Source organism: Zonotrichia leucophrys, chromosome 2 (genome assembly GCF_028769735.1).
Source record: "Zonotrichia leucophrys gambelii isolate GWCS_2022_RI chromosome 2, RI_Zleu_2.0, whole genome shotgun sequence".
Lineage (NCBI taxonomy): Eukaryota > Metazoa > Chordata > Aves > Passeriformes > Passerellidae > Zonotrichia > Zonotrichia leucophrys.
The window spans coordinates 93,226,623-93,241,141 of NC_088171.1; the positions used below are offsets into that span (position 1 = coordinate 93,226,623).

Consider the following 14,519-nt stretch of genomic DNA (forward strand, 5'->3'; position numbering starts at 1 on the left):
AAAACAAAAGATGATGCCATTCCTCTTTTTGGTGGCAAATAATTATAAGCACATTCAGGGAACTTAGCCACAACATTTCTGTGAGCAGAGAGCACTGTGAGCCACTATTTACTATCAAACACATTAGCACAGTCCCAAAACAAAGCAGCCAGTGTGGGCCACAAATGCAATCCAGAGGGAGGGAGAATCACCTGTGTTATTCAATCAAGAACCATCTAGAACCACCTCAGGCAAGCAAAGAAACAAAATGGTTATAAGGAATTCTCACTTACCAAAAGCTCTGGACACTGGCCGGAGCATTCTACTGTGGATGCTTTTCCTTTTTGATTTAGGAGTCATCTATCAACACAAAACAAAATAACACTTACTTTAGGGGACAAAAGAAATTACAACAAAACAGTTTTTCAAGCCTATGAACCATTTAAAGATCTGATTTGATTTAACACCAGAAGGGAATGGGGCTTTTCCTCCCTCTCTCATACATTCAGAACTTTTTCTAAATTTGTATTTTAACTGACTTTGAACAGAACCAGAGAGGTAGTTCATTTTTCCCACTAAAAGTGCAGGCTGCACACAGGATGATTACTGAAATTGTCCAAGCATTAATTCTTTGATCTCCAACTGTAAGACAAGGAAACTATTAAAATCTCACCTCTGCAGAGATCACGAGGGACTCATTTAAGACTTAATTACTTTGTCCAACACTGCAGTTAATGACAATACCAGGCATAATCTACTCCTTGTTCTGGCTTTTATTTTTGATACAAAACACGCTTCCTCAGTTCATTTGTTAGTGGTATGTCACTGGGAATCAATGCTTCTAGACATCCCCACACAGCTCACCAAACTTCCCTAGGAAAATGAGCCTTGGAGAATACAGCCCTTCTTCAAAAAGCAAAACCACCATGTTGGCAGTATCTGTAGCAAACACATGACTTCCTTGGACTTAACACACATTGAGAAGAGGTGGAAAGTTCAGCATATGTTCAACACAGTTACTGAATTACTGCTACCAGCCTTCTGATCTTCACGTTGCCAAAAAAAGTAATACAATGCCTTAAGAGTGCAAACACCCAGACTTAAGACTCAAGTTTGCTCTTTTTGGAAGAAGGTTGTCTGTCTAGTCTTGACTGAAGCCTTCTGAAAGTTTGCATGATGAGAAAAACAGTTTTGCTATAGGAAATGGATGCATCACCAATTCCAAACCTCTTAACAAAGTTCGGCATTGTCAGACTTTTTGTTTAAAAGTTGAACAGTGGGTTTTCTCAAGAGGTAATTTAAAATCACTCAGGTTCTATAAAGATGGGCTCCTTTTGCAGTAGAGTTGTACACGGTGGCTTTAGTGACACCCATATACTTCCATTAAACTGCTAGTCTTGAAGCCTAGTGGCTTCAAATTCTATTTTGGCTTATCACTCATTAACAGAATTGTTAATGAAGGTTAGGAGTATCAATTTTATATCGGCCAGAAAAAACACAGTTGGCATTAACATTTCAGACAAATCATGAAATGTTTAAGGCAAACATTTGCTAGTTTTTATGTATGGAAAATTCAGTGCACAGACTCACATGTGCCGAATTCATATTCCCAAAGTAGTACCGAGGATCATTACACCACAAGTCACGTGCTCAGTGTTATGACAGATCTTTTTGTGATGGGACAGCTATTACCCGTGTTCTCAAGACCAGAAAAGGACTTGAAGACTTGAAGGACTTGAAGAGTGGGAAGTGATAGCACTGCCTGGGCAACAAATAAATAGATAAATAAACCAGAGCTCTGGTTTTATTGACATGTACATTGTTGGGGAAAAAATGATACCTTCAGCTGCTGCAGGTTTCCACTTCCACATTTGACAACCATCAGTAAACGACACCACAGTTTCAAGATGAGCCAGGAGTAGTTTGCCACCTGAGCAAACTCACAATGACACTAATGAGCAGGCAAAGTGTTGCTGCATCAAAAGGTCAGACACTACTTTCAGAGTTACCAATAAATTAAATGCAATGGATTGGATGGCAAGTGGCTGGAGAGGTGCTGAATTTTTTCAGCCACAACTGCAGTGGACTGTGCAAGAGGTAGGCAGCTCTGAACTGCACACCTCAGCAGCTGTCCATCCATCCCCCAAACCTGAAACAACCAAAGCATTCACACCTCATCTAAGAAAGAGCTGAAGCAGTTCAGCATTTGGGGGACAGCAAACACAAGTCACTATCAGTAGTCCTGGTTTCATTTCCAGACATAGCCCATTTCTCTTGTGACAGTATATTCACATGCATTTTGGTCTGTTTCCTGGTTTTTATGGGTGGTATGACTGGAAGTTACATTTAGTAGATACAGCAACTCCTGTGCTAAAGAAGACCAGAAGGGCGGACAGAAAACACTGATGGAAGAGCTCTGGTCACTCAGCAGCTGCACAGCCACAGGCAATGTTCTGAGTGCAGAACACAGACAAGCTGAGAGCTGCCTCAGCCCAGGGCACCAGAACAGCACAGGAAAAGTTTTGAGGTTCCTGTGCAAGGACTGGAATGCTCCAAATACTTCTCCAACAGCCAGGAACAGAATGATTTCATTTTCCTTCCCAGACAAGAAGGTGCCCCCAGATGACCCTGCAGAGCTTGTGCTGATGACCATAAGCCAGTCTCTGCTGTAACTTACTGTCAGCTTGGCATGATTCATCAGCAGCTTGGTTGCTGGGGATAAAGGCAGAGGGATAGAGATGCTTCCCATTTGCTTTAACAGCATGAATAACAGCTCCACATACACTTTTATTTGAAAACCTTCTGTTTTCTAGCCTGTTTAGGAAGTGCACAGATGAAAGGCTTCTTGCCAAGTGAACTTTCTAGATCACACGCAGAGCAAAATGGGTCAAAGCATTAATTTAAATAGGCCAGTGCGCTCTTTTACAAAATATTAGGCTTAATCTCTGCTTAACATCTCAGCCACCACACAGTCTGCTACAGCAGCAGTGCACATGTCATTGCTAGAGGAGATATCTGAACTCCCCAGCCTGACTCCCATTTCCTACATTTCATGGAAGCAGTTCAGCTTTGGTAGAAGCACATCTTCTGCCTTCTCACCACCTCTGGCCCCACAAGCACAACGTGGCTCTCTGGCCTTATGCTTCCCTTGTGGCCTTTACAGAGGAATAGCTGTTAGTATCACCTCCTCTCATACACAACTTCCACAGACTTTCCATTCTAGCACACCACCTTCTGAATTCTTCCTTGTTTTGCCTACTTTTCCATAAGCACATTGTAGGCTGCTTGGCAGAACAGACAGAAATATTAACTGCATCTCTGGAATTTGAGAGAATCTCGGGAGATGTCTCCATGAATGTGCCCTTCTGCAGTAGATGTGGGCCAGCAGATCTCTACCACACTTCCAAATAAGGGCTTATTAACACACTGTCATGTGTCCTTGCTAACTTTAAGCTCCCAGGATCTCTTACCATGATAATTTTTCCAGATTCCTCCCTTCTGACTGCCTTCCTCACAAAACTGTCTGAGCTCTCTGGAGTTTTCTGAAATTGTATTACCAGCTGTGGAAGAACACTAGTACCTTGGGAATTAAAAACAAAAACTGAAATGTTTCTGTTTTGAATGTTAGAAAACAATGTACTTTCAGAAACAGGATCTCAGATATTCTCTTTGTTTATACAGATAATTGAAATTACTCTAAGTGCCGAGGGATATGCTTATTTCCATGTTTTTCTCCTCCTACTTCACAGTAATTTATATTCAATCCTATTAGATACAGAGATGCTCTGTGACCCTCCTGTCACTTCCCTTTCAGAAGATTTCAAAAAAATTAATGAACAACTTGCTGCTCCCTCTTGAAATTTATCTCCCCAACCAGACTCAGACTCCCTTCAACATATGGGTTTTCAGCTTTGAGAACATGTTTCATTAAGCTGTATGATGCTTGAATATAAAACCAACTCAACAGATTTTCCTTCTGAGCAGTAATATTTGTGCTTATACCTCCAACATCAGCACTCTGCTTTGGTTTGGTCTTAAAAGCAAGGGATCCCTAAAATTCAGATACTACATTAGCTGAACCTTTTTGTAAATCCAACCCATTCCTGAATCATTGCCTATTTCACTTGTAGGTGCAGATGGATGGCACTACAGTCTCCCAGGAGACTCTCAAGGCAGTACAGAGGCAAATGGAGCACAAAAACATAAACAAGTAGGCCAGAAACAGCAGAGCTAAAAAAATACTTACACTTGTACAGCAGAGAGTCTCCATGCAGCAAAAAAGAAAGAAAAAAGAATATGAATGGGGAAGACAAAGCAATAGCAGTTCTCAGGAAAGGAGGCAAAACCAGGAATCACCAAAATAAAGAAAACTAAAGCCAAAACACTTGGAAGTCTTAGCAGGAAAGGTGACATGCAAGAATGAGGTAAAAATCCCTTGTATTTGGAAGTGCTATTCAAATTTGTCTTTCCAGAGGATAACCAGAGAAATATGTGCTCTCTCATTTGATCTACATTGGGACAAATAAAGGTTTTCTGACATTTGTTTCCAATATAAGGCACTTGCCAATGGTGCCAACCTGCCACCTGCTGTCCCAATTTTTCCATTTTGCTGGCACCAGTAGCAAAAAAGCCCCAAGTAACTCTCCTACTTCCTAGTCTGAAAGAAGATTCTGAATTAAAAATTGCCAGTTTGTTGTGGTATGCAAGCAAGCAAGGAAAATAAAACAAAGCTTCTCTTGAAGGAATGAAAAAGGATGGAAGTCTGTTCTCCTGAGGTTTAAATAAATCTAAACTAAAGGCAACCGTATATCTCCTTCCCACAAGGAGGTTTAGAGGCACAGACTTTCAAGCACTTTTGACACATGAGAAAGATGCTGTTTCATGACTGAAGCAAAACCTTTTCTCTTCCCTTCAAAAGTTATAAGCAAAAAAAGGAAGCAGCACAGCCATCGCAGGAAATGAAGCAATCCCAAATGCCATATCCCATCTCTTCCATGGCTCAAGACCAACCATGCTCCCCCCGAATTTAGGGTTAGAAAAAACAATTATTAGAAGTGTGCTTCTGTTTTCAAGTTGAATGGGAACTGCTGCTATTACAACACTGCAGGTGTTAGCAGAATGTGGCTGGAGTAGTCATGGTCTGGATTAAGCATCTTGTCAAGAAAGTGCTGCATGTTCTCGCACCCAGCTCCTCTTCTTTATTTTCCTGCTGTCCTCAGGGTCAGTTGTTTGTTTTGTTGGGGTTTTGCCTCAGGGTTTTGGGGTTTTTTTTGTCTTTATTTTCTTTTACCCTCAGAAACTTTGGCTTTATGCAAGAGTTCTCAGCTAGCAGTGATTCAGGCAAACCACCTCATTACTCTCCATGCACACATATACTCTGACTCAATTTCACTGTCGGAATCTGTCTTCTCTTGCCCATCTTCTACACTACCAAAAACTACAGCTGCTCTGAGATTGCTGGAGAGACTGCAGAACCAATTGACAAACATCTTGAAAACTGATACAATCTTAAAAACAGTGCTCCTGCACACTTCAAAAAATAAACCTGGAACACGGATTCTCTTTCAGACAGCATTTGTGGCAGTAGTCCAGCATTTTCTGTGTATTTAATGCACAGACAGGAAAGTTATTTGTATTATATATGCAGCTGGAAATGTGACTAGGACCAAAGTGCAAAGTAACCCAAATAAATGGAAGCAGTCCCAGGATTTGAGGGAGTTTACCGTCTATGGTCCTGATCCAACAAGGGCTCATGAAAACTCCTACCTTCCACACTTCAATGATCTCCCCACTACTGAGGCACTTAAAAGGTGCCAAACACCTTGTGGGTGGGGAGTCAGGAGGGAGAAAGAGGCGCACAGCAGGCAACAGGTTAGAGGAGGAAGCACCATTAAGCAAAGCAAAGACCAAGGGACTTGCCTGAAGCCACCAAGGAATCTGACTGCTCTTCAGGGAACCTAATGCCAGTGTCCAGACCACTGAAGCACTACAGACCATGAGGCCTCTCAACCTTCCCCCCTTTGTTTGCTCTCAGCATAATTCCCATATGAAGTGCTCTGCCTCCCAGTGTACATGGACCATCCCCAAAGATGAAATACCAACCCACAACCAAAAATCCCAAGAAAATTAAACCCAAATAAAATCAGAAACTGCATTCTAACCATGTGCCAATGAGGTGTGAGATGTCATAAAAATATTTCAAAGGAATTTTACAGAACATATTTATCCAATGCTATACCATTTCAGCTATATGCATTTTGTGGGGTATACCTTTTAAAGAAAGAATTATAAGAAAACAAAGCATTTTATCACAAGTCCTGTTGTTTTCTTTTGCTGTAAGGAATTCTGACCTGTAAAGATGCCATGAGGCCAGTTCAGTCAATCAACATTTGCCACGCTTCCTTTAGTCTCCTAACTACCTCTGATAGTGTCACACATCTGTTGTCTCATAATAAAAAAAAATTCTTAACAAAGCAGAGCAGCAAACTGACCGGTTCTGGGTTTTGCACCCGACATCTTTGGACATGCAGGTATCTCACCATCTGTATAGAAAACCTTAGGAAATAGGAAGTTGCTACTGCTTACTTCAACTACAAATGATTTTGTGATGATTTCCAGAGTGAAACCCCCCATGTGGCTTCTGAAAACCAGTGATGCACTTCTCACTTGCAGTGACAGTAACCTGAGCCACTGTCCTTAGAATCTGCCCCTTGAGTGCCATCGTCCTTGGAAAGTTAAATGCAATGCTAAAATCTGTGACACCCAATGGATTATTTTACAGTAGACAGGAGAGCAAAGCCCCTCACAGTCCTGAATGTAGGAGCCATGATCTTTCATATCAGCATATCAGTCCTTACCTTCATATTTCAGAATTCTGTACTCTACATGGAAATTTGATAGACAGATAGATAGATAGACAGACAAGTAGAGGAAGTAGCGTAAATAAATATGGCATACAAAAAATCCATATGTGAGTTTCAGGAGTATGTTTACTTGTCTTCCCTCCCTGAAGAGCCGAATTTCTAGAGAAGGAGCTATGGGTTCAGTATTAATTCAATTAGTCTCATATACAGCACCCTGACCTTTCGAATCACTTTGTACAGAAATATTTTCTGAAAGAAAAGGAGCAGCACTGCAGTAAGATAAGTCAGTAGAGTTGCCCTTGAGCTTGTTATATTTTACTAGCCAAGAAAGCTTTGCTTTTCTGCATGCTGAGACATGGCACATGTACTCTGATATTTCATCAAGCATTTCAGTACTTTCTTTTAATTAATAATTCTGCACTTACATCTTTTGAGCAATGTAAAATTCCTGCTAATAAACATTCCTGCACAAAAAACCCCAAAGCTTTCACTATGAAGGAGGAAAAATCAGGACAAACACAAATTAAACTGAGTGGTTCCTAAAATTACTAAACCAAATGTTTAATTCCATGTTCCGAATTAGTATCCTGCAAGGAATTCATGCCTGCAACTACCACCTGCAAAAGAAAAAGCAATTCTCCATACCATCACTTTTGCTTTCTATTTGCTCATAAAGAGGTTAACATCTTCTACAGTACCTGGGCTTCAAGATGAGCCAAGAGGATGGCTCCAGCTACATTACTTTTGCTTTTAGAGTTATTTTAGTTAAAAACTAAGTGCAGGGAAGAGAATAAAAAGCTCTTAAACTTGGCAAACATGCAGGGGTGGACAGCTATTCAAGATAGCCTTAGGCAGTCCTATAACTGCTACCATATGCATCAGGTGCCCTGGGCAAGAACATCATTAAAGCAGCTCAGAGGCAATGCACTCCTGAATGGGTGTTCAAGCCAGGAAAAACAGGGTTTAGGGCAACTTTATCTAGCAAAGGGTGCTCCTGCCCACGGCAGGAACTTGGATCTAGTGAATCTTTAAAGGTCTCTTCCAAGAGAAACCATTTGATGATTTTATGAAAAGAACTGCTGTACCTGTCCGCCCTTGAGCTTCCAGCACTGAGAACCAGCACAACTTCTGAATCTCTCCTTCCATCCAACAACCTGAAGTGAACAGCTACCAAAAGGATAAGCAGTCATCCAGACAAAAACTCCCAGTCATCTTTCCACTGTTACCAGGCCCTGTATGGGCAGATGATGAATTGCTTGTGGTGGCATTTGACAGGGGAAATGCCCTGGAGGGGCAAGTGGACTCCATGCTCAGAATTATGATGGGAAGTTTTACTCTTGAAAACCCAGGCACACTTGAGCTGTTGTTATTTTCTCACAGAAAATACTGCTTCAGACATCTCTCCAGCATGCACAATAAATCTTTGTACCCCTCAAACATTTCAAAATATACTTTATGAACTAAAACATGAAAAAAAACCTCTCAACTTGATAAAGATTTAAAATTCAGAAAGTTATCTTCCTTTCCTATTGAAATCAGGAAATATCTTGACAGGCAACTAGCAAATATTCTAAGAGCCTGCATGAGAAACTGAAATACCTGAATAGAATATTTGACTTTCTTCTATAAAACAAACTGATAGAAAATGTCAATCATTATTTACCCAAGAGAGGATGGCAAAACTCAAAAGCTGACCTATGCAGTGATGACACTAAAGTATGACACCTGATTTAAATAATGCTGCTTGGTCAGACAATCATGGGGCAGCACGTGAGCCTAGGAGAGACAGAAATACAATGAAAGGACTGGAAGATGCCTACCCTGCAAAGCAGGGCTGCTCACCAAAGCATGGAATTAAATGCTGATTGTATAGACACAAACTTCCCAGGAGTATCTAAATACCAAGGTATTGGAAATGACTCATAGATAAACTGTAGCAGACAAAATGAGGTTCTGATCAGCTTTGAGTGAAACCAACCTGACTTTTCTATCACTTTTGTTCTTCTCTCATTTTTTTCTTTTCATTTTCTTTAATATCTGCATACTTGAACATTCTTTCACCTGTTTAAGTGCTTTTGGTTTCAAATTAGTATTCCAGCCCTGTCACTACTGACCTCAAAAATTCACACTAACTTGATCTAACATGAGATACAATCTCACTGCAAAGATAAATGCACCACTTTGTAATGAGGCTTTAGCTGACCTGAATAACATCCAAAGAAAGTATGCTTTCCTTAAAGTTCTCCTCTATTGTAACAAAAGATGTTTTGAGAGGAAGCCTGATAGATTTATGAAGAGGGCTGTGTGATGCAGTTGTCAATGACAGCAGTGATGAGACTTGATGACTTGGAAGCTGTCTTCTGACCTTCTGGCAGTATGTATGCTTGATTTTATTTATTTATTTTGAAGTTCCTATTCTGGTAACCCACCTCATCCTAACCTACTTTCCCTTGACAAAATATAGCAAAGCCTAACGGTACTCTGTAACTGCCTACCCTAACACAGACTTTATCTCCCCTCTTCCTGTGAGGAACTTTCTTTATCCCTGCAATATGAAGTATCAGTATTGCAGAACAAAACGTGGCAAGCCTCATGTTCTTCTGGGTGAAGCAAGAAGCGTGAAGCACTCTTAGTGAGACAGACTCATGCTTGTGCTATTTTCAGTAAGCTCTCCAGATTTCAGAGTAAACAAGATTTCCCCAGACAACACAGATTAAGTACCTCATGCCAACTTGTTCATCTGAGATGCTGGAAGAATCAAAAAAGCAGCAGAAAGGACCACACAGCCTATACAGAAAACTCCTCAGCCATTTGAGAAGGTCAACTTGCCAGATGCTAATTGAATTGTGATACATCATGGCTGCAGAGAAATGTGTGCTACAGAAATAGCATTATCACAGGTTATTCTCATGCTGCTTGCTGTAGTGCCTCTGCCAAAGGCTCCAGAGCAGAGATTTTGGCAAGAACTACTCCAAAGGAGCTCCTGCTGATTTACCAGGGAAAGAACAAGAAGATTGTTATGAGCAGAGGCTGTGGGAAGAGGATTCTGTATCTGTTTGTGCTGAACACCAACTGACTCCATGGTTCTGCTGGCAAAAGGGATCACATGAGTGCTCCCTGACCCAACCTGTGCAAAGGGCTTTGCCCTCATAACCTGTTAACTCTACATGAAGCAGGCAGGTGAGTTCTGGGGTGATTCAGCTGCTGGCTGAAGGGGTAAGCAAATGCAGGTAGGCACAGTCACCTCTGGACAAAGTGGTGGCTGGGTGTCCATCAGCAGGCTGTGACAGCCTATGACAGCCAGCTGAGATGCCTGTGCTGGCAGCCTGGGCATTCAAATTGTTGCCTGCAGAATGGCCAATGGCTGGATTGAGCAGCCAGGAGTGGCACTATCCACAGGCTACACATTCAAGACCTTTCTGTCCACCACAGACAAACTTCTTAGTAGGAGAAGAACTTAAAATCCCTGCAGGGAAGTTCAGCTCTCAAGACCAGTGCTTCAGTGAGTGGTTTGTTACTGAACTCTCCTCTCCATGTGGCTTTTTCGTGACACATGAAGTGAACCAATGGACACTCGGCATCAGTAAGACAATTAATGCCACAAAGGATGTAAATGCCTTCTTGTTCCCAGCTGGGAACAAGTTCATTTTCTTCCTAGCATCTAGTACAGTGCTGTGTTTTGGGATTTAGCATAGAACAGTGTTGATAACATGATGGTGCTTTTAAATGTTGCTGACCAGTGCTTACACTAAATCGAGGACTTTTCAGCTTCTCATGCAGCCCTGCCAGCAAGGAGAGTGGGGGTGCACAAGAAGTTGTGAGGGGGCAAAGCCAGGAGAGCTGACCCCAGCTGACATTCCAGACCATATGGCATCATGCTCAGCTTATAAAGCTGGGGGGAATTGGCTAGGGGGTGGTGGCTGCTCCTCAGGGTCTGGCTGGGCATCAGTCAGCAGGTGCTAAACAACTGCATCATGTGTCACTTGTTTTGTACATTTTTTCGTCATTATTACTATACCCCCTTCCTTTTCTGCTCCACTTGTTTTTCTTCTCAAACCATGAGTTTTTTACTTTTTTTCTGATTCTCTCAGGCATCCCACTGCGGGGGAGGTGAGCATGATGTTCAGCTGCCTGCCAGATGAAATCACAACAACTACACGCCCTCCTCTCCACCCCCAGCACAAATCTGGGTCTGCTAAGGCATCAGTACTGCAGGAAGACAAGGGCCTGGTACAGGTGTCACCACCCAAACAGAATACCCAGCAGCTGCATTCCACAGCTCTTCCTATAACCTAGGCAGAAAGCAATCTCCAAATTTATACTACATTTTTTTCTTAAACATGAATGCAGTGCTGTTAAGCAGTTTGTCCCATTCTTCATTTACTTCATATTGTGCCAAAAATGAACCCTAGATTATGAAAAACAGCTTTGAACTCTAAGAAATCTCAGCTGGTTTAAGAAAGAAAACCTACCTATAAATTATCCATTGCCTCCTTCCATTTAGAGACCCAAGAAAAGACATTGAAAGCAAAGTTTATTTTACAGTGTTTCAGCTGGGAACATGCAACCCCTCATAAGCCTGTACTCTGTAGTCTACACATGTATCAAGTACTGAATAAACATGGGTAAGGGCAGTGAGGATGTTGCAAAATTATATACAGAGGAAATCAGGAAAAGATAGGTAATGAATATTCACTAATAAAATTAATGTATTCATAATTCTAATGAGGATAACACATAAACTGGAAATAAACAAGACATTCTGCAAGGTGATCACACTGATTCCCTTTGTATGGCACTTTCTCAGCCACGTGTAGGGAAAGGATTAAGGAAGGAGGACTCTGGCACTATGCTTTGCTCCTCCTGGTGATATTTCCATAAGCTGTCCTAGTATGGGGTGAGTCAGAAATATGACTGGACTCCTACTGCACTAGATTTGCTCACATGCCTGTGAGCCTTTTCAGAAGCCAAGAACACTCTCACATACCATAATGCCAGTTTCTAGCTTCCCACAGAGTGCTGCATTTACTGCACATCAAAGGCCCATTTCTGCTAATGCATACAAGAGAGAAACTCAAGTGTCACAATCAATTTAATCCAGCATTCATCCAGGCTGCTGCCTTTGCCCTCATCCCTGTCTGCTTGTTTCTGCCACTCAGGATTTGATTTGTGGGCTCAACCAGGGGACTAGCTGGTCTGTAAACTAACCTGGGAAAGAAACCTCTGTGAAAAGCTGAACTGGTCAGTCGAATCAATTCCCACACCCAGTTTGTTGCGAGGTTATGGGCTGTGTACGGGGGAAAGTGGAAATGCTCATTTCAGCAAAAAGAAGACTTTTGCTGGATTAAGTCAGTCAGAGAGCTGGAGTTTTATTTATAGCACAGGAGAATATAGAGTCCAACAAGAAACTGGGTTTATTTGCAGGAGGTGTTCAGTCTTTCATCCAAAAAGCTGAGTCTATGCTTGACACAATTCTGTTGCAGGTAAATAGAGAGCAGTAGGAATCAGATGTGGCAGTAAGTCAGGGCACACCAGAGAATCTGTGCTTTGGTTTTCCTTCTTACAGCATCAGAGCACATGTTCCTGAGTGTGCACCATGATCTCCTCCTTCTGCCAGTGAAAGCAACTGAAGAGGTTTCTGTTGTTTTAATTCAAATTTGTGCTGATGGGAAGAGAGGCAGGGGTTGGGGGTGGGCCAGGGGAGAAAAGCTTACAGGTGGTGCTGTATGAGTTTAGGGTGGTCTTTTTGTCGTGTTTGTTTGTTTTCAATAATTTTATTCTTGGTGAGTGCCATTTTTTCCTTTTCTCTGAAAACACTGAGGTCCATACACTCCTTGTCATTTAGAACACACAAGCTCATAAATTTTCATGTGAATGTAGGACTCATCTGCTAAATCTCTGACAATGGCTAGCAAGGAAAAACATACACCAATCTACAAGTGTTCTGCTATTTCTGCAAATTTTCTTCTCTACTCTACAGGTGAAATCTATTGTTCAATAAAGAACTTTAATATATTGCTAATGAGATTTTTTTTTAAAACTTTCCTTCATTGAAATCACAGAACAATTTCTGTGGTTAAAATTAGAAATAGATGAAAAATGGCTAGCACTCAATATTCATCACAGGCAGTCCTGTCCCATTAGCCACTAGCATTTTTTCAAACACAATTTACCATCCAAGTGTTTCAATCTTACACTGAAATGCTTTTAAGAAGAGTTACAGGCAAACTTCTGTACTGCAACCTACAATTGCTTTACATGTTTCAAACAACTTCCAACCATACCTCTTCATAAAATAAATAACCTCTACTTTGCTCTAAAAACAATACTTATCCTGGCTGTATGCTCATTACTACCTATAGTAATAAAGTTATATTGCTGAAAGAGATATTTTAAAAAGATGGGTGCATGGATTGTTAGTAGAAGAAAAGCTGTTTCTCTCAAAACATCTTTAAATAGTGTCTCAACTCTATTGAGCTCTATTTAGTACTTTAGAAGCCAAAACAATATTCAAATTAAAAAAAAAGACTTAAGAAAATAACTGTTAAACACAATCTGATAAAGATGCTCCACTATCTTTTGGTGGGGAATGAGCATTATTTAGTTCTTCTTACTTGTGCAAAGTACTAATGCACATGACAACTAGAAGCATTATGAAAATCAAAATCAGATAGTATCTACCTACACGATCACACATACCAGGACACACAACATTAAGTCTCAGTAAAAAAAGGGTGCATTATTTAAAGGTAGTTTTAAAATGCATGCATGAGTTGAATATGTGTCACACGCATCATATACATACAAACCATACTATTTTATGAACTTAATTCATGATTGAGTCTAAGCTCTGAAAAGCAGGCCATGGGTTTTCCTTTCATCTGAGAAAAGCAAGTAATTTTCTGCATAAAGATTTTTCTTTCCATCTTAGTTGCAAACAACTTTTATCTAATGACTCATTACCATCAGTGCAGCTCTAATCAAATGTAGACAAGTAAGACAGCTGTAGATTAGGGAAGCATCAATTTACTGTAGTGCAGCTCAGGGAGATGAGAAACTCTTGGATGTGTGATGTTCCAGCAATCTCATCCTACGCTGGACCACTCAATTGCTCCCAGTGTTCTTCACAACTCATTTAACAGGCAGGCAAATACTGGCATGACTGACAAGTCTTTCATATTATGGGCTCTCAGGCCGCTGTTAAAGGCTGGATAAGAAATTTACCCTAAACTGAAGATAATAAATGTTAATGCAGAGTTTGGTATTTAGGAAATCCTAATTCCCACAACAGAAAATACTAGCAATAACATCTAAGAGCCTATTTTTCAGTGATGCATTTCATGAGCCCATTTGTGATATTTCATTCTGTCTTGTCTGTGTTGTTTATACATATCTAAATTTCTTCTCTGATGGGGAAATCCTCCCAGCCACATCCACTCTGCACTCTGCTTGAGAATAGGTGGGCAGGCTCTGAAATAGTGCCTGTTTGTTCCCTCTATCATCAGCAATGGAGGTTTCAGATCCCTTTGCTGCCAGTCAAAGCATTTCAAACTTTTGTGTATTCGGCTTTTAATCCACACATTTAAAAAAATAGCTCATAAACATTTAATTACCAATACATGCATCTCACTCCCAGTCATTCATATAGCTTCAGTGATATACAATCTACCTACAACC

The 14,519-nt window shown here is 40.9% G+C and overlaps 1 protein-coding gene across 4 annotated transcripts in view; it reads right to left on the reverse strand.

Annotated features, from left to right (window-relative positions):
• CARMIL1 (capping protein regulator and myosin 1 linker 1) overlaps positions 1 to 14,519 on the reverse strand; it is a 190,616-nt gene that overhangs the window by 23,696 nt on the left and 152,401 nt on the right. For 2 of the 4 annotated variants that reach the window (XM_064705708.1, XM_064705710.1), the window contains exons 30-31: positions 4,226 to 4,243; positions 273 to 339 (exon numbers count right to left, since the gene is read on the reverse strand). In XM_064705708.1, the coding sequence (XP_064561778.1) occupies positions 273 to 339; positions 4,226 to 4,243 (85 nt within the window). The remainder of the gene's footprint in view (positions 1 to 272; positions 340 to 4,225; positions 4,244 to 14,519) is intronic. The other 2 variants (XM_064705711.1, XM_064705709.1) reach the window with 1 other exon arrangement.